General features: G+C 35.6%; 2 protein-coding genes across 2 annotated transcripts; both read left to right on the top strand.

Annotated features, from left to right (window-relative positions):
• The first annotated feature begins 1,204 nt into the window (after positions 1–1,204).
• On the top strand, positions 1,205–5,665 carry LOC136984588 (uncharacterized). The gene is made up of 5 exons (XM_067281643.1): positions 1,205–1,258; positions 1,355–1,549; positions 3,368–3,547; positions 5,338–5,448; positions 5,521–5,665. Exons 2-5 carry the CDS (start codon positions 1,481–1,483, stop codon positions 5,605–5,607), a joined length of 447 nt encoding a protein of 148 aa, XP_067137744.1. The 5' UTR covers positions 1,205–1,258; positions 1,355–1,480; the 3' UTR covers positions 5,608–5,665.
• Positions 5,666–7,464: 1,799 nt separating this feature from the next.
• On the top strand, positions 7,465–20,305 carry LOC136984587 (vascular endothelial growth factor receptor 1-like). Its single transcript, XM_067281642.1, has 13 exons — positions 7,465–7,661; positions 11,167–11,219; positions 11,614–11,723; positions 12,907–13,069; positions 13,608–13,874; positions 14,162–14,286; positions 16,015–16,195; positions 16,331–16,630; positions 16,835–16,966; positions 17,602–17,754; positions 18,296–18,589; positions 18,662–18,782; positions 20,140–20,305. Exons 3-13 carry the CDS (start codon positions 11,643–11,645, stop codon positions 20,150–20,152), a joined length of 1,830 nt encoding a protein of 609 aa, XP_067137743.1. The 5' UTR covers positions 7,465–7,661; positions 11,167–11,219; positions 11,614–11,642; the 3' UTR covers positions 20,153–20,305.
• Positions 20,306–21,109: the final 804 nt, after the last annotated feature.

Genomic DNA, 21,109 nt, shown 5'->3' with positions numbered 1-21,109 from the left:
AATATGGACGGCCGGATGGCCGAGCGGTCAAGATAGCAGCAACCGCTCTGGGGAATCCGGGTTCGAATCCAAACGGGTCGATAAATCCTCAGGAATTTTTCGGGGGTAGTCCGTCCGGATATGTCGTTCTTCGTCCGTCGCCCATTGTGGGTCTGGCCGAACCAATAATGGGCTTGATAAAAGATTCCTTCTTAGTGCCCACAGGGCGAAAAAAAGGTTAAATATGCATCTTTTAAAATATTTGGCGTCGCTTATGCTAAGAATAAAAAATTAAACTGGAGACGCGATTGATCCATATTAGTCTGTTTTTTGAAACTCCGTTCCGTGGGCACGAAGAGAGCTTTTTTTAAGCGAGCCCATTATGAGTTTGGCCAAGCCCACAGTGGGACGGCATGATGGTGAGGGACGGATCGACCCCGAAAATTCCTGGGATTTTTTCGGGTCTCCAAAACGCCCTTTTAATTTTGTGGATCCAACCATTTAAATCCTTTATATTTGTGAATCCAATCAATATTTTATCAAAATAATCACGGTTGACAGGTAATATGAGGTGTTAAATAGTACAGTATTGTACAGTACACGTTGTGAAGAATTTTACAGTTTAATTAAACTGGTGAAAGTTTTAAAGCGTATTATCTAATCTAAGTGATATAGTTTAGACCAGGGATGGCGAACCTTTTTGAGTCCGCGTGCCATATTGTAAGCGTACTTAGCTTTAAAGATGTTAATGCGTGCCAAAGTCTTGGACTTCGAATAATGATATTTAAAGAAATTAAACGAATACGCTTTAATTCGAATAAGTGTAAAAAATCTGATTGAAAAAAAGGATGATCAGGTGATAAACAGAAAGGATGATTGAAAAGGACAGAAATCATGTGATACATTACATGCCAGATGATTTCTCTTACGTGCCACTTTGGGCACGCTTGCCATAGGTTCGCCACCCCTGGTTTAGACATAACTAATTAGACACTTGACTATTTCGTAAGACGAATCTTCCATTTTCACTCTATACAAATACAGATCTAGAATCGACCGACCAATAGATTCTAGATCTGTATTTAAGTTTAAACTGTTGGTTATATTTTATAAACCTTTTTTTATGTTGTTTTAATTTGTAAGCAATAGCAATGCATGTATCTTTACATGATACATGAGCAAGTATCAGTACATACATTTATTGCATGTACTGCGATATGTGTACATTTATTTTCGAAGATAGTCTCTCTGAGTGCTCATAGATGGAATTTTTAAATACGTGAGCGAATTCTACGCGGAGGAATAAAAGAAAGTACTTATGTAGAAGCATAATTTTTAATTTTTACCGGTTCACTAACGGGTAGAAATTAAATAGAAAGTTTAAGAAACATTGCTCCATAGGATATGCTTTACTCTTGTAATGGAATATTCCCTGAAAAACAAAATAACGAAATGAAATTCGAATGATGAAGTCACATTGAAAATATTCGAAATATTCAAAATGAAAGACGAAGAAAAAAAACCGAAATTTTTTGGAACATTTTATGGATTATTTAGATTATTGGAATTTGTGAGTATCGTTTTTAGTAATGAAATAGTTTTTTTAGATAAACGTTTTTGAATTTTTACACTTAAATTCTGTGATATTTAATAGAAAATATCTACTTGAAACTTTTAAAGGTAATGATATATACGTTAATATCCCAAAATATATTCAATCCAGCGGTTTGAAATTAATAAATATATAAATACAGTAGACCCCCAATAACACGGTAGATACGTTCCTTGTTATACGAGTCACTTAAATACATGAGCCAATCACAGCCCGGCACGTGTGCAGTTTAGGGACTACGGCTGTTTGAAAGGTTTTCTTCCATAAAATTAACTGATTCTAGACTAAGTTGACTCAACATTTCCAAATCACGTATAATTTTTTTAGGAATAATCCATATAAACTATGTTACAAACAAAAAATTGTAGGATTAGTTTCCGAGCGTGCACCGTTCGACGACGCTATTGCTTAAGCTTGTTTTCGTCGCGGAGCGGCTCATAAAACGGCGGGCGCGTGTTTCCTGATAAGTTATTTTTCTGCGAAAAATTCCCCAAGCTTTGGAGACATCATTAATATAAATATAATTTTAATGACTGTTAAATAATAAATGGTTTTTAGTAGGTCCAATGCTCGTTTAAACTCAACGGTTTTGCAATGTCCGCTATTGGTCCAGATTCGACCAATCCTGTCGAGACACGAGTCGGCGATGACGTTTTACCGTGTATACGAGTCTCTTTTAGCGTGTTATACGAATACGATCGCAAATTTTTTGCTGTGTTATACGAATCCGCGTTATATGAACCCGTGTTTTAGGGGGGGTCTACTGTAATCATTTTGAATATTTTCTCTTTAAATCTTTTAAAAATCTCTGTTCTATATACCTTCGTGTATACAGAAATCCAGTAAAATGAGCTAAATTGCTTCTAAATTTTAATTTAAAATGAAAAGCTGGCAAGGGCTCTTGCATACTTTCTGGGCACTTCAACAGGAATGTTAAGTAAGCAGGCCAGGAAGGAAGTTCGATAACCTTCAATCATACTACGATATAAAATTCAAATACTGTAGTTACAAAAGCTTAAGAGGAAAGGTGATTTTGTTGAATTATGAAAACTTTCTCTATTTTACAAGAAAATAGAGAAAGTTTTCGTAATGGATATCCTTTTTCTGATACAGTATGTTGATGGCCGTTCTGGTTAAGACAAGAAAGCGCTTTGACAACGTACTGAAAAACGCCATTAACTATATACAATTTTATAATTATTCTGTGAAAAGATTTTTGAAAAATGGTTTGACTACGGAAAATTTACGGGAGCAGAAAAATTTGAGAAAATCGAGTATTAAACTCTTGCCATAGCACCCAGCCAATACGGGGACTGTCCGAACCCATGACGAATATAATTAAAGGTGCTCATAGGATGAAAGAGATCAAAAATGAAAAATATGTAAGCTACAATATATATTTTATATTGCAAAAGGCAAATATTGTATCAGAACTCGGGGCCACCAGTGGCCGAGTGGATAAAACCACTAAACACTAGTCCCTGGCCAACAGACTGGCCAAGTAGTGTTTTCCGAGATTTTTTCACCTGAAAATGGGCCAATTATCCTTAGAAAGTGCCCTTCGGCAGATCGTCCATATGTCGCGTTGCCGTATACAAATAAACCAATCAAAACTCGGAACGCTATTAATGATTTTATGTATTAGATTTTAAAATATTGATAAAAGTTTATCAGTGATTAAATAAATGGTAATTTTTTAATATTAAATTCGTAATTATTAAGTCAAAGTTTTTAATTTGCATCTTATAAAAACACTAATTTTTGAAATATTTACAGATATTTTCAATTGGTGGAATAATCACAATACGTATGTCCTTCAATTGCGGTAATTATATCAAAGTGCAATATTACGAATATACCTGTCAACTGGCATTAATTTTCCTTTGTGTATTTTTCGTTCTTTTGTTTTCAAACGTAATCGAATTTTTCTCTCGTTACTTTAGAATATCATTTTTGGTGAGTAAGAAACTTATGCAAGATGATTCACGAAATTTTACTTGTACTTATGAAGCAAATTCTTAGGGATATTTTAAACAAAATAGAAAAAAAATGGCATGTAAATATGATTCATTCGTAATACCTATACTTAATTTGCTTTAGCTGTTCAAATTCTAAAATAGAATTTATAGTCTTTAATGAGGTGAAAGAAAATCAATATAAAATACAATATCAAATGCTTGAAGTTATTGGTAAAAACATCCATGACTTATGAATTGGTGAAATGTTCCATAATGTTTAAAGGAAATTTTTAAAACTCCTCCCATTTTTGGCATAAGTGTGAACTGCGTAAGTTTTTAAAAAGGCTTTCTAGATGGCTTTATTTCATACCGAACGTGGATTCATTCATAATAATATTTTATTTACAAGGATCTCTGCTCCGCAGTGCACCGCAGAGGTTGATATACATAGACATGAAGTACCAAAACATAGTGAGGATACGTAAGATTACAGAATATTCATACAGTTATATATAAAAGATATGTAGAAAACAGTATTTCGCTTATAATGGATACAATGAGTAATAAATTACAGCCCAACAAATAACATACAAATTAAGAAGTAATGTCAAAGTATTATACAGATTAAAATACAGATAATATAATTAACCCTAATGGGTATTGAACGGCGTGGTATAATAGCGACTAAAAAATAGGAAATAGAACAAAACAATGATGGACATAAAATACCGGTTACATAAACATATATATACAATTATAGCAGTTAGGAGTCATTCCTCGCGTAGGAAAATATACTATTACCAATGCATTTAAAGTAACTCTTGATGAGACACTGAAACTCCTCTAATAGTGTGTGATTGCTCAACAGTTCATCCGGGGAGCAAGGCCATGGAATATCAGCATCATCTGAAGAAGTTGGATTCTGAGTCTGTTGCTCTCTATTGCTGGGCACTGATAGATGTAGTGCAGTGACCCATCTTCTGTATCGCAGATTGCACACTGTCGTCATCCTGGATCTTAAACCTTTTAAGATCCAGAATGACAAGTACACCCAACGTGGATTCGTTCAAGCCCATTCGGATGGTAAATGACGGAACCCAACGTATTCAGAACAACCTGCCCATGAAGACTTCCTAGGATTTTTCGACCGCCAGATTTCATTCTGAGTACCAAAGCTTGAAGTTATTTACAACAGTTCGTTATCAGGCCATCGAATTGTATTGCATTTTATCTCCATATACAAAAATTTTCGGGAGATAGATCAGACGATCTGAGTGGCCACAGTGACATAAGTTTTTCTACGAAGAAACAAATCAATACGAATCATACACTTTTTGCTCAAAAATTCCATAAGTGCGGATAAAACTTCGTGAATCATCGAATAAATTAAAGATTTTTGGAATTTGGGTAATTTGCAATTAAAAGTTAATGAGTAAATGCTTGTAGATTGTTTCTAAATTAGTCGATCGCGCTCAACAAACCAGAGAATTATAATGGTCGGACGGCCGAGCGGTTAAGATGGCACCTACCATCTACCATCTAAAATGGCCATCTACAATCGAATCCGGACGGGTCGAAAATACTCCAAAAAGCTTTCGGGGTGGTCCGTCTGGATACGTCAGACCCGAACCCATAATGATCTTGCTAAAAAGGTCCTCTTAGAGCCCACAAGACAAAAAGAGTTTAAAAATAATCAGAATTACGAACTAAAAAAAAATTTAAAAACAATAATTTACACTTTTCGTCATTGATTATTCATTATATTTATTCTCTATTTGATAATTACAGATATTGTTATTCGATCTTCTATTTACCGTCCGGTATGTAATTTCAAGTGTATACATTATTTTTGACATTCCCGAGTGCCGACGATATAAAACTACGAGGATTGTTGCATCTGTAAGTGTTCGGAAACTTTTATATGTAAAATATATGGAATCTTATTAATTAATTCGAAAATTATTTTTGTAGGTTTTTGGTACATTAAGTTACGTATGTTTCTTCTGCGTTACTTCTGCTGACCTTCGTTGGTTTTCGACAAAATTTAGACCTTACTAAAAGAGATTATTAAAATTATAATTATATATCGAACGTTCATAATTATTTAAAATTAAATTTAATTAGTGATGAATTTTGAATTAATGTAACGTGAAAGAATACACTTTATAGTAGGCCAGTTTACGGATACCGAAAAGTTTTCTTTGGCACTCTACGAGGCGGTCGCGCTCTATATCGAGGGTTTCACTGTATTTACGGAACATTTCTAATAAGGATTAAACATACCATACTCATTTTGGTATCACTACAGTATTAGTACACTTTTTGCGATTAATCACCTTATACGAAAACACTTTATCTTATTTTATCTTCATGACTAACTAACCTAGCAGGATGGCCAAGCTGTTAAGGTGTCAGACTTCCGCTTTGGGAGACCCGGGAACTAATTCGTACGGGTCAAAAAACAGCCCGTCCCATTGTGAATTTAGCTGAATCTACAATTGACTTGATTAATAAGTTACTTAACTTCCAATTTAATTAATTATGCTTCCATATATATTTGAAATATGCTTTTAGATTTATTATGTTATAATAGTACAGTGTGTCCCCAAATGTTGGTAATACCCATAAAAGTTTAAAAAAACTTAGGCCTACATAACGTAGTAGTCTTTAGAATTTTTTCAGACATTTTAATGGTTTACTTGGGCTTAAAAAGATATTGAATTATAAGGTAAAATAGTGTAGGAGACCTGAATTTAGCGTGGTTTTCTTTGGTTTGATGGGATAAGGAAACACAACACGAGAGCAATCTGCCGAATAGAGTGCCTCCCAGAGGACTTTCTATGGCATCTGCATTAATGTCAGACAGCTGAAGAAAACCTGAAAAACTCCGCGCTACCAGCCTCTTGGTCAGGCGCGAACCTAAAACCAACTAACAGTGTTCAGTAGTTTCAACTTTATACAATAATCGCTCTACAGCGTGTGATTCAGTAGTATATAAGCTAAGCTAGTTTCTTAAACCCTTTTTAAAAATGAATGTTATTAAATTTATATGATTGTGGGAATTACCCAGCTTAATTTGATAAATTTATGATAAATACGAGGCTGTAATTTAATCAACATTTAGAGTTTATATTTTTGGGACACTATCAACTGGGCTACCGCTAACAGGGCAACAAAATAACAGATGAATAATAGACATACAATTTTTCTGAACAGTATGTAGAATGTAATTAATAAAAAGCAGTCTTAAAGATTTTATTTTCTGTTAATAATAATAATAAAAAGGTAATTTTTATAGGGTTTAAAATCACACGAGACTCTTAAGTTTTCTCTAGGCAAGGAGAAAATTTGCCATATCCTCTCTCTCGATGGTCCTGTTTGCAAGATGAACTTAACTGTAAACAGTGAAAGTCCAAAACGGACTACGTTCTACTGAAATATTTCGCGTAAATATTATTGAAATTAATTTGTTAGGTTATCTATGGTGCCAAAGATTATTATTTTGACATCAGATTAAACGTCGATTGACAATTTACGCAACTTCGTATCACTTAATTAACCTCCGTTAATATTTGCATTTTGTTTTTTTTTTCTCTTCACCTCTCTAAAACTTGTTTCTGTGAAATGTTGTATATTATTTTAAGAATTAAATAAAGTCTCAATACAAGTTGAGACTCTAAGCTACTGTATAACACAATTGAGGCCATACTCCTTCATCAAATAATAAATTAGAAGCGTTATAAGCATAGTTTACGGGTAATACCAGGTCTGAGTATCTACTATTATTCTTTTATTCGGTTAATTGTATTCGTGGATTAGCCAAATATCAACCAATTATTATAATTATTAAGTGTATTATACTCAGTTAAAGCTTCTAATAATAGTCACCAGATGTCGCGTCTATCGAGGGGTGACACCCAACGATCCAAATCGGAAGTTTATGTGGGATGTATTTGCCCGTTCGGAACTATAATGTCGGTGTGGATTCCGAATTGGAAATGCCTCGTAACTTCGCTTCGTTATACTGAATTAAGCGTACGATTCGATGTTTAAAATGTACGATTATCGTAAACATGCTGTCGGATTATTTTTTATACTCATTTTCATACACGGTAAGTGTCACGTGGTGTGTATGCACTCGTTTAAAACTTAGTTTTAATGAATTTCGCAGCCATTTAACAGATGTCATCGATATACCGAGTTGTCTTATCAACGAGTTTTTAAATTCGATATTAGACCGAAACTTTGTGATAATAACTAATAACCAATTGACAGTTTGCCTCGTTTTCTTGTTTAGTCGATACCGGTCTTCTGAGCCGATTACAGGAAGGGAAAGGAGCTTCAGGCTAAAACTGTATAATAAGATTTTAATAATAAAGTATAGAAAGTAGACTTATGTAGTTTTAAGTATGGGAAGGGAGAGAGGGGAAAAAAATGTAAACTGAGAACGTCACTTTAGAAGAGAGGATAAAGATAGGGGCGTATTTAAGGGGACTCGGGAAAAGCTGCACAGCTCCTTTTTATACAAGATCTTTGTCAGTTTGTTTAATTTTAACTACTTTATCAAAATAACTGTTACAGTAAAATCCCTACTTTGCAACCACCAATGATTTCGAACAAAAGTGGTTTTTATTAAGGGTGTAGTCTTTACGGGTGGTCTTATTTACTTCTTTTTACGTGTCCCGAGCCAGTGGCCTGAGAAGATGTAAAAAATATACTATTATTCTAAACGTATACTATAATATACTAATAGACTATTATAGTACAATAAATTTAACCTATATATATTAGGCCTATATACTAAAATATATTAGGTCCTTTAATTGAAGTGTAACTGATCCAGGTCTCTCGTTCTTTGACAAGCGTACACGTATCCGGTAATTCGAATAATTCTGTAACCAAACACGCATGTTATTGGATATTGAATTGTTAGAGGTCTCTCATCCTGTTCTCTTATAGTCCTCGAACGATTCGTTGTCTTTGATTGACTAGAAAATTTGTAATTTGGCACAATTTAATTTTTTTAAAAATTGTAAATTACATCAGTAAGTCTTGTACGGTACGTTGATCTATAATAATAGCTTACATAAGTATTGATTTAGCTAAGAAATAAGTGTGGTAAGGTCTAACAAATATGGCTAAAGCAATTTAAACTTTTGTGTTAATAAAATATAAAAGCACATATGTTTTTAATTAAAATTATATTTCGTTTCGAGGGATTATAACATTTTAACTTAATGGTTCTCAACCTTTTCGAGCTAGTGGCCCACCAACAACTTTTTCTGGAAGGCTAACGAGCCAGTGTTTCATCAAAGGTGCTCTTTTATTTATAAATGAAGACTGACTTTTTATATAAATATAAATATTTTTGAAATATTATGACACACATAAAAGAAGTTAGCCACTTGAACTACTGTTATAGCCCTTCTGTTGTTACGCTACAATACAGTAGGCCTAAGCATTGGTGGTTGAAAATCCTCCCAAAAAAAAAACTCAGGAGACTGCAGAATTTATACACCATAGATATTTTAAAAATATGAAAATTATTTTCATTTTTTGCTATTATGTGATTATTGTTATCTGTTTGATTATTGTTATCTTACGGCTGATTTATTTCCTTTTACTTTTGCATATGGAACGGTTTTTACTATTTTTCTATACTACGTACGAACTTTAGGAGGATTTTGACTTACTATATGTATAGTACTGTACATTTGATGCGCTAAAGATCCCTGAAGGAAATACAATACATATAATGACAATTCATTGTTATTGCTGAAACGAACATCAACTTCATATTTTTAAATGGAAATTAACATTTTTTAAAATTGTATATTCGAATTCTATGGAAAAATTAAGATATTTTTATTTGGAACATTTGGTCGAATGATGCACTTACAAGTTATGAGCGTTACTATTTTTAATTTAACAGTCATGTGCATGCACACGTATCTGACAACGTGACTGCCTCGGTATCTGTGTATTAAAATTAGTAATATTAATACACAAATTAATTAATAATTAATACACAATATTAATATTAGTAATATTAATATTGTGCATTAATTACTTGCTCAATTGTTTTATTTCCCGAGGAAATTATCTATCGCTTTCGGCAAAATGTAATAAACGCCGATTTTGTATTTTTTACACTGTAAAATAAAATCATTGTGTACGAAATTTTTTCTATCACTTTGCATTTCAAGGATGTATTGTACACGTTACATCAGTATACTGTTTTAGCCTCATTGTATTGATTAATTAAAAATGTCTGATGCCACGGTATGCCATATATGCGTGCGAGCGCATAACTGTCGAACTAAAAATAATCACAACGCTCGTAACTTGTGCTGGGTACAGTATATCATTCGACCAAAATGTTCCGAATAAAAATGTCATATTTTCCGTAGAATTCGAATGTACAATTAAAAAATGAGTTTCCATTTGAAAATACCATCCTACCAACGGCCGAGTAGATAAAACCACCGAACACAGGTTGTGGGGTCGCCAATGGCACTGGTCACATGGTGTTTTTCGGGTTTTTTTTTACGTTTGTAAAAAACTAAATAGGGGCCAGTTTCCCATAGAAAGTCCTTCCCTCAGGCATCCATTGTCAGATCGCCTACGTGTCGCGTTGCAATAAACAAATAAACCGAACCAATTGAAGATATGAAGTTGATGTTCGTTTCGGCCATAGTAACGCCATCTGTGAGGAAACCGGTAGTGCCATCTTGTGTCACTCTCGATGCAGAACATTTTCTTTTTCGAAATATTTTGGGTGACTAATTAAAATGGAACACCCCGTAAATGTATATGCAGGCGGTCGAGTACTTGTTGGGGTTGGGGTAGAGTGGTTTTTCGGTTACTTTACAATTACTTTACAAGGTTAGTAACCACTACGGGCTTTCAAGTTTTTCTCAGCTTTTTCTTTCTCCCTTTCGACGAAGTTGTTCGAAAACGACTTATTCTCAAACCGAAACAGATTTTCCCATAAGAAATAATATAAAATGAATTAATCCGTTCCAGACTCCCAAAACATTTTTTTTTATCTTTTCAGCTGTATTTCATGCATAAACATGCCTAAAAATGCATAATATTAGCTATATTTATATCCATTTTATTCTGTGTATTAAAAGCAATTAACCATCACTTTACAAAAAAGTGCTATAAATAAAGACTCGACTTTGCCTGGATGAAATCTAACTAAATCAATCGAGATAGACAATAATGTACAGTACAATACTTTATCCACACTTTCCGAAATATTATCTTACCAGAAAGGCTATTATATACACAGTAATAACGTTATCTGTAACAGCTATTGTCTGCAAAGACCGTTTTCGTCGTGTATTTCTCTATAGCGCACACCTTTACGTCAGTGTGATGTCATTCCTTCAGTATTACAATGAGCCAGTGTAAAATTGAAGTAAAAGCGTGCATTATCTCAACGAACTGAAAGACCCGTAGTAAATTTTTCGATTATTTTCTTTTCTTTTACACAAGAAATCCGTTTGAACTTTAATGGCAAATGAGTACGACGCATTGTTCTTTCGTAATGTTTCGAATAATTTACAATAAGCCGTTGTTATTAAAACTAATTATCGAAATATTTTACAGAATTATCGTCACGCGGCTTCGATGATGTCCTTGGACAGAAATTGAGAAAAAACGTAAGTATTATCAGTGTATTCAGTTTTATTACGTTATCAAATTAAATTATATTTATTGATGATGATGATGATAAAATCCTTTTGGCTCTTTCCGCCGTGTTGATACTAAAAGAGCATTTTTTAAATACCCATAGGTGGGTTCGGCTATGCTCTTGATAGATACGCCCACAGTAAGGACTCCCACAATGGGGATTATGTCTAGACGTATCCAGGATATGTCGGGTTCCTTTCATGAAATCTTTCTCAGATTGTTCTGGGAACCTGAATTCCATTTCGTGTTTCCCAGAGCGATAGGCTGACGTCATAACCGCTCGTTTCAGCCATGCAACCACTATTACAATATGTAAATACAGTATGATATTTTTTGTGTAACGTTATTATTTTGTCGTTTCAGATCCCGATATTTTGGATGTAGAATCTCAAATGAATATCGTTTCTGGCTCCAATCTCTCTTTAAGCTGTAGGGGAAACGGAAAGTTATATTGGATTTTTCCAGATCATTCTGCAAGTATCCATCTTTCTAAATTTTTTTACAGAAGTTTTAAAATTCTATGACTTTGGCAATTGTAATATTTAAATGTTTAACCAGTAATGCTACATTGTCACTTAAAGTACAGGTCGACTTCTCTGATTGCTCCTCTCCAGAGTTAAATATAGACTTTGTTACCTTCGTGAAACTCAATATCATCTTAAACGCGACAAAGACATTGCTGGATTAAGGAACCAAAAATTTTGTTTTACTGAAAAGCTTTTGGCTTTCTTGAAGCCACGGTCAACTATGTAAACGAACATTTGACGTTTTCGCGATAAGAATGTCTCGCAATGACAAATGGTCGAGGCAGTAAAGGCGTCCGACTGCTAGTCTGTGAAACCAAGTTCAATCACGGATCGAGTGGCTCGGGAATTTTTCATGGACGGTCTCTCTCGGATATGTTAAACCACTAAGCTGTCCAAAGGCCGGATGGCCGAGCGATCAAGATGGCAGCCTACCACACTGGGAGACCCGGAATCGAATCCGAACGGGCCCCAGGAATCCTTCGGGGAGTGGTCCGTCCAGATATGTCGGGCCCCGTTTCTCACAACCTATACTGGACCTATAATGGTCTTGCTATAAGAGGCCCTCTTAGTGCCCACAGGGCGGAGAGTTTTAAAAGAAACCAAGCCGTCCATTGTGGGCTTGCTCGAACCCATGATGGAAAATGAAAAAAAAAATCCTCTTAGTGTAACGAGGACGAAAAAAATTAAAAAACAAACGATTTTTTCCAGAAGGTAAATAGTTAAAATGCTTGCAATATTTGAAGCCCGTGAGTTTGATTTTAACTTAAGACTAAACACAATTTTTATATTATGGAAGATTTGAGATGAGGTGGAATGGCATGGTTTTTTGGAACCACTTTGTTATTTTTGGCAGAGGTAATAGGCCTACTATTCGTGAAATTTCTGAGAAATTGTTTTATTGGTTTTACTCTAGAACATTAATTTAACTTTCTCAAAAAAGAGAAGGGATAGTTCCAAATAGTTCGACTTAACAAAATTCAAAATCGTTTCGTTGGTATTAGTAAGGAATTGAGTACAATATAATTATAAAATTACGATATAATGTAAGAAATGTGAAGTTAATTTAAGTAATTTAATAAGTTTTTATCTATTTTTACATCTAGTAACAAATATGGAATTTGTTTTATAGATTTATAACGACAGAGCGAATATTCGAGATTTCAAAAGCAACGACAGTTATCAAAGTGATCTTAAAATAGAAAATGTGAACTACAACGATACGGGAATTTATCAGTGTTGTTTCGCATCCCGTTATTTCGGATTTTGCGATAGTCGCTACATATTTGTTAACGGTACGTACTGAAGAATTAACGCGAGCGGCAAAATTAAGGCGTCATTGAACGCCAGGCACAGCTGCTACCAATGGCATCTTTTGACTTTTGGCAAACGAAATACGAAATGATTGTTTGAACCTGTCGCCTTAATTTTGCCTCCCGTGCTAAAACCTGTTCATAATCCACAGATCGATATAGCTGCATTCTGTTTCGCTATGGTGCCTTGAAGATCATTGAACACCGCTCCGTTACAGTTCGTGGTGAATAACTATCCAGTCAAACTAAGGGTTTAATAACTCAACAATTATTAAACCCTTATTTAACAATAGAAGATGATCGAGTTCGATCACGAACTTTTTGTCAAATTATTAAGCGATCGAGCAGCAAGCGCGCGGTGCATAGCGAAACGTCACAATGAAATGGAACATCAGCCGAAGCGAACGGAACAGAATATAGTGGACTCTGAATCGGTTTTCACGGATTTTTACTCAAATTACGTTATTTAATAATCAAATTCTTTCGTCGTAATATAATGCACTTTTATAATGCTTATTAGATGAGGAACATCTCATTCTTCCCACCAGCGACTTAATTATCGTCTATGGTCAAAGAAAATCGTTTATTCCTTGTAGACCGACATTTTCCGATCTAGAAGTGACTCTGTGGCGACGTGGCGAATACGTGAAACTCAATAAAAATATGGACTTTGATCCTACCAAAGGATTTATCTTAACAAATGCCACTTCGTTCTTTTCTGATTTCTTCCAATGCAAAGCTGGATTTAAAAACAACCAGCAAAGTTTAACGTTAAAGCTTTACTACGGTAAGTAAGTTATCAACTTAAAAATTTTCGCGCTTTGTTTGCTAATTAGTCACTTCTTTCTATCTCTTTTTTTCCACTCTGTTATGAACCATTGGTGGGCCATGTATGATCAAACCGCCCATCAGGTTGACGGGCAAAATGTCATGGGCTGTTTAATCATACAGGAAGATCTTACTTGACGTCATTCGCATATTCTGTTCTGGACCTCTATGTTCTAGATTGTGCTTTTAATTGTAAGTTTTCATTTTTAAACGGATGATGATCGATTACCGTTAATTATTTCTCAGTATACGAGGATATCCGGCCGCCTTCGATAAATTTAAATCGTACTGTAGACATTCGTAAAGGTTCGAGTATCGAAATAAAATGCAATGGGGAGAAGAGCGTGTATTGGAACCTTCCTCGAAATGCGGTATGTAAAATTATGGTTTATTAAATTATCTCTATTAATTAAGAAATACATCAAACGTCGGATGAATCGCTTTCTAGTGCATAGCATAAGAATCCATGTACGTAAACGTAATAAAAATTTGAACACATTTTGTTTAATGTGTTTGCCATCAACTTAGATCTCTGTTTTCCTAAATTTTATTTCAAAATTCCTCGCAATTCCTACCAAATCAATTCAATCTTCGAGATAATTTCATGAAAAGAAGTCTCGAGGATTCATATTTAGAGAATACTTAGGCCATTAACTTGATTTTATGGCGCTTTCTGTGTTGCAAACCCATTGAAGTTCGGGGCAAACGTATTAAATTTTGTCATAAAATGGCTTGAAACGCTGATTGATCTGAGTAATTATTTGAGCAAGATTTGTATATATTTTGTGTTCGGTTGCGGAATATTAAACGGAATAGATGCAATGATTTTGTGGATGTGCATGAGGGATCCGATGAGTCAGTTGTGTGGGTAATTGTGGCAGAATATCGTAAGGTGCCTTTACGCCCGATCGTATCGCTTCAGAAATGCAAGCAAGAGGAGGTCCTACAATACTAAAAGCACTAAAAGTTTTATTAAATTGTACAGTCGTTTCACAGGAAATTATTCATTCAGGAAATAAATAATACTCATTTCCGTGTAATTTAAAAATGAAGTTTTTTCTGTTACTTTCATAATTATGAAAGTAACAGAAGTAATAGAAATAGCAGAATTGAAATTTATGGATTTATCCGAATTAGAGCAGCCAGAATCATTCGAAAGTCATGTTTAATAATTATTATAATTTAAGTAAAAATTAAATACAAAAACATGGCCGGCGTTATTCACATTTAATAAATATAAAATATAAATACGACTTTACAAAGTTGGAACTTTGTCTTTTACGGAGGCAGTAGCCTCAAAAGAAAGGTCGTCTTCGAGGGACTGTGAATTCTAAAGGACTGCTGATGGTGTGAACGGTGGAAGTAAAGACAAGACAAAGTTCCAACTCTGTACAGTCGTATTTATATTTTATATTTATTAAAATATTATAATCTTTCCCTTTTGTTTTCCTGTGGCGGAATATTGGCTAATGGTAGAAGTATGTTAATACTAGATTAGTGTACAGGGTGTTAAGAGAGCATTCAACTTTCACGTAGTGGATAATATACACCATAACCGAGTAAAGAAACGTAGGTCGAAAATGCAACCATTTATGAGACATAATTTTGCATGGATAACTTATTGGCTTCTACGTTTCGCATGCAACGTGAAGATAGAATAATCTTGCCAAAAACTTACAGATATTCCACACACTCTCCTCCCATTTTCATGTACTGTACACTTGATACCATCAGCAGACGTTGCGAACTCTCGAAAATTCCAGGTCTTGTTAGATTATCTCCAGAAACGGCCATTTTCAACCTATTACTAAGGCGGTGTTTAGTATCTATCATATAAATATTGAATGTTCTATTTTAACACCCTCTATACTTATATAAGGTGTACAGTACATTAAATTCGCGCGTCTAGAACCACGATTTTTAGCACTCAATACCCAAATACTGCAATTTCAGACAATTTAAATGTAGGAGGCTCCACCGATATTTAAAGGCGTGGCCGATTTATTCAAAAAGCGGCAGTTAAATAAGCGAATCGTTCAATTCACACGGTTTATTTGTTGCTTCTAGGTGGCAATTGATATTAATTTCTTACGTTTTAGTTGCTTTTGGAGAAATCCGGTGGAAAGAAATTTCGAGAAGATGCCGAAAATCGCCAAGAAATCTCGATTAGAATCGAAAATGCTCAAGTATCGGATTCGGGACCTTACATGTGCTGTTATAGAGACTATAACGACTGCCACGTGAACAGCACCGCTTCGTACGTCTTTCTTCGTGTCAACGGTGAGTGACTTCAACGTCACGTTCTTTTATTACGTATCTAAAACTGGTCTTCCTTCTAATATTTATTAAAAGCTAAAAGACAGACAGGCAATTTATTTCTTATATTAAGTGTTACGTCGAATGTGTTATTGGTAGATCGTGAGAATCTCAATATTCCGGAAGTGGAAACCGTCATCGTTGAAGAGTGGCGATGTGCCTCTTACGTCATTCCGTGTCTTCCGTCCTTTCCCGACGTCACGGTGCGCTTACAGTTTCGTCACAATTCGTCAGAAGCCGCCTTTGACTGCCAAAACGACTTTTCCTACGTGGAAACGTTGGGTTTCGTCCCCCTCGACGATAGAAAGGTTAGAAAGGTCTACCAGTCGGGAACGTTCGTCTGTCGATACATATACGGAAATGTGACCCAAGAAGAAGAAAAGTCCATCACGCCTTTAGGTGCGTATTCCAGAAGAAAATTAAAAAAATAAACGGCCTGTTACGGTGCCAATGTTTTTATTTGCGGTTACGTCGATCCGTAGTGCCAGTTTTAAAGAGAATTCGTATTAAAAGTTTATCGGTTCGATAGATCGGAACGTGCGACCATTACGTGAGGCCCATTACGTCGTCAAAGCCATTAATCGAATTTATATCATCGTATAGATCCGAGATATTCCTTACAAGTTTGGACTTCGAACTCGGAACCTTACGAGAACGACCAAGTGGAAATCGGATGTCGAGCCTGTAAATTCGCTTTCCGCAGCATTCAATGGAAAAAGAACGGAAAAAATCCAGGTATAGTGTCCATTTTTATTTCTGTTTTTAACGATATTCGCGGGTAGATGAGCTTTAGAAATGTTTTTCGGGTGAATAACTCTAAATGTTTTTGGGGTGGTCTGTCCTGGATTTGTCCCTCACCACAAATTGTGTGTCTGGCCGAACCCAAAATGGACTTCATAAAAAAATTGGCCTTCTCATTGCCCACTAGGCGGAGAGTTAAAAATAACACGTTTTTATTCGTCCTAAACAGGTATCTTTTATTTAGTTCAAAATGGTAATCGGTAATCCGAGTAGATCACTTGGCGCACAATGCACCAATAATAGCGAGGTTGAGGCCGACGTTTTAAACGCGAAACGTGTACGTCGGACGTTCAGCGCCGCTTTCCTGTAAGCCTAGAAGTTTGACAATGATGTTTGGAAAGTCAGTGGAATCATGTTCGACATTCCAAACGCCATTGTCAAACTTCTAGGCTTACAGGAAAGCGGCGCTGAACGTCCGACGTTCACGTTTTCGCGTTTAAAACTTCGGCCTCAACCTCGCTAATAAACCGTAACGTATGCGTTATCGCGCATTGTAGGATTACTTGAAAGGTGTTTATTTAAGGTCGAAGCGAAAAGTTTTTTTTTAATATTCGAATTATTTATTTTAGAAGCGAAATCGTCCGACGAGAACACCGAATTCGAACTGAAGAAAGTTTTGAAGTTCCAGTCAATGCGTAAAGAAGATGCGGGAACTTACGAGTGCGTGGGTATTACTCAAGACAATTTAGAGGAAAGAGAAGAGGCCAGGTTGAAAGTTAAAGGTGAAGCATTAAAATAATTAAATTATCGTTCAGATAAACAAGTATCTATGCTGTTCTCCCTCTTGCGCGCGTGGTCGAAGTGGAGAGCCACACCGGAATCCAATAAACAAATTATTCCAGTTTCTTAAAATCTGTTATCGCGATCAGATTGAAGTGCTACAAAGACGTGGATCGAAAAGATTACAAGACATTGTGAGGGTGTAAGATATGCTAGTTGCCGTGCTGCGTTATCATACGGGCAAACAGGGCAATTGCCCTATTCGATCTTTCATAAACTCATTACTTTAGTAAGAATATCGAAATTTAAATGTGGGTCATATCTGGGAATCCTACGTTGTCGCAGGTGCAGGGTGCACTAAAGTAATGCACAACATAAAGGAAAAGGTGAGAATATCCAACTTTTATGGCGATAAACCATAGGAAATGGATAACTTTGTTACCCAGTACGCGATGTGCCTAGTCATTTAGGAAGACCTCACTAATTTTTTTCCGGAATATTTAATACGTAAATCTAAAGTAAGATTTTCTTTTACGGTTTCAGCCGTAGAAAAACCTTCTCTTATCGAAACCAACATGAACGGATCGGAAGTGACGTTGGACGTCGGAAAGAGACTGGAATTGGCATGCGTGGCACGGGGGGAACCACAGCCGATCATTACTTGGTACAGGAACAACGAGACTCTAAACGAAACGGATCTAGCGGTGGATTTGGACGACGCCAAACTGACTCTGGCCCGAATTGGTAGAAGTCATTCCGGTACGTACCAGTGTCGAGCGGAAAATAAGGGAGGAGCGATTTCTGCCCAATTGACTGTGAACGTAAATCGAGTCGAAGGTATTTCTGTCTCTTCTCCTACCACCAACTTGGAATTTTTTCTGAAATAACCATTGTTAATCATTAACTCAGGAAGGACGACCGAAGTTTCGAAGAATTCGATAACGCTTCCCTTGACCATTATCTGCGTGGTGTTCGTTGTTGGCATACTTGTTTTAGTATTCCTGATCATAAGAAACAGAGCGAGAAGAAGGTGAGGAACATTTTGTACTTACTGAATTAATTTTCTTCTTCACCTCGTGGAGAATTAGTTTGACACGTAGAAAATATATAATAAATACAACTAACCCGATAGTTATTACAAATACAATTTGGCAGGAGGCAAACCGCCAGCACCACCATCTCTTGATCGAGAGATGGCGGCCTGCCTCCTACCAAATTGCTTAGTAATTATTTAGCCTTATAGCCATTCGTTTAGTATTTGAAAGGCTTATAAAAATGTCGAGTTCATCAGCAAATATATTTCTCGATTTAATCTTCGTCATGTCACAGAATTTTTATAAAGGAGAAGTGACATTCCACACATTCGAAAGTTTTAGCGTGGAAATATTACTTTAGTCTTGAGCTTCTGCCAGAAACAAAGTTCACTCTGATCATTCTCTATTTTCGCAATACGGTTTGCGCAATGTGAATGACGCCAGCTGGTAACTGAAAGGGAAAATTCTTGCGTAATTTCAATATCCTGCAAAGAAACGAGTGGGAGAAAAACAACTTTCTGACTATTGTTAGGATATTCGATAGAAACAAATCGCTGAATAATACTACTGTGTATTACTGATAAAATTTTGATAATTTCTAACTCGATTGAGGAGGCACAATATTTGTATGCCAAACATGCTAAATTGATGTTTGGTTTTATAATAGAAGACTGGATGTGTTATTTTTGTGAGAGACGCTAAATTCATAAGTGTTGTTTTGGAAGGATACCTGGTATGATTATCTTACGCCTCCAGAGAGAAAGTAATATAGCGAAAGTATACTGTTGTTTTTTCTGCCAAATATACCGATAATAGTGAGCCTGTTTGGACGCTCGATTGCTGTAAAACATTTTTTTGTACCTAAGGTAATTTTGTCTGACAAATTAAGTGAAGCGTATCAATAATCAGGGCCATCGAGAGGGAGAGCTGTTGATATTTCCCTGATAAATAAAAGTTTGCATCTTGATTTTAGTTTTGTATCAATTAGAAAACAGAAAAAGGTATTTGAGGCCGAGTACCAAAGATACGGGAGGCTTACTTTAAATACACTAAATACTTTTCCCTAAATATTCTATGCTGAAATGGGGTATTGAATGAAACTTTATTGCTCAATAGCTCAATACAGGCTCTCCACGATGCTGTCTGTAATAGATTGTGTATTATTATTTGTCATTTTACTTTCTAATAATTGTATTGCCTAAAACTAATATACATGTTTTTTTAATAAAACTTTAAGCTCTAATCTACTTGTTTGAGCAGCTCAAACAAGTAGATCAGAGCACAGTGTGAAATCAACTTTTTTCTTCTATTTGTGGGTATCAATACAAATAATTAAAATATTTGATTTTTCAGGTATTTTAGATGACCGAAATCGTAGCACAGACAAATACTCAGCAAGAAATCTTCTCTCGTCTTCGTTACCCTACGAAATACCAAGAAAAATGTCCAAGTGAAATTCTCTAAGTCATTGTTGTAATTAATCGTGTTATTTTTAAATAAATTTTTGAAATAAAACTAACGAATCGTTCAGAAATCTAAGTATTTTGAAAGAATTTCTTACACTCCTTTGATCTTTTTTCCGAGGCAGGGCCTTCCCGTGTTAAAAGATCTCAGGATAGAGGTCTTGTAACATCGAGGCATAGATCCGTAGGCACTCTATAACACCAGGATGGGCATTTCTCTCCTCCGAGGGCCTTAAACCGAGGTTACCATTTATACTTGCTGCTCGTTAGTTGTTGCGTTTTCGATATCTCGTATAACCTCGAAAAAATGGTAATTAGTAGTCGAAGGCCGAGTAAACATTGCGTTCGATAAGAACTTATCCGGCTTTCGCAGTAATCGTCCTTATTTCTGTCCAAGTATCTTTAATATATTTACGTACGTACTTTATATACTCTTAGCGACTTTTTACGAAAGAAAATAAACGTTAAAACAAGAGTTTGGTTGGAGCGAAGAACGAAACGAATGTGTCGTCGGCGGTGACGTTATTTCCGACAATGTTTCCGTTTGGCGAATGGCGCCTGCTAAACTCTTCAAACATTGGCAGACTGAAGTTGGCATTTCTTCCCTGCGTAATAAAAACAGGATTTGAGAATTTTAAAGGAAAAAATAACGGAAGCAGAATGAATCAAACGAGTCGTGTGTTGGGAAAATTAGCAAACATCCTGCTTGGGGAGCGCGTAATTGATGATAACGCCTGCCTAGTTGCGGTTTTAAGTGCCACTCCAGTCCCCGATGCTTTCTTTAATACTTCTTCTAATGCCAAATTCTGTTAAATGAGCCTTTGATTTCGCCAAGTATTTGGCTAATCGTGAATTCTTTT

Source organism: Centruroides vittatus, unplaced genomic scaffold (genome assembly GCF_030686945.1).
Source record: "Centruroides vittatus isolate TY-2023 unplaced genomic scaffold, ASM3068694v2 contig_923, whole genome shotgun sequence".
NCBI classification, from domain to species: domain Eukaryota; kingdom Metazoa; phylum Arthropoda; class Arachnida; order Scorpiones; family Buthidae; genus Centruroides; species Centruroides vittatus.
The sequence above is the reverse complement of the archived record's forward strand: the minus strand, read 5'-3'. Positions and strand labels throughout refer to the sequence as shown.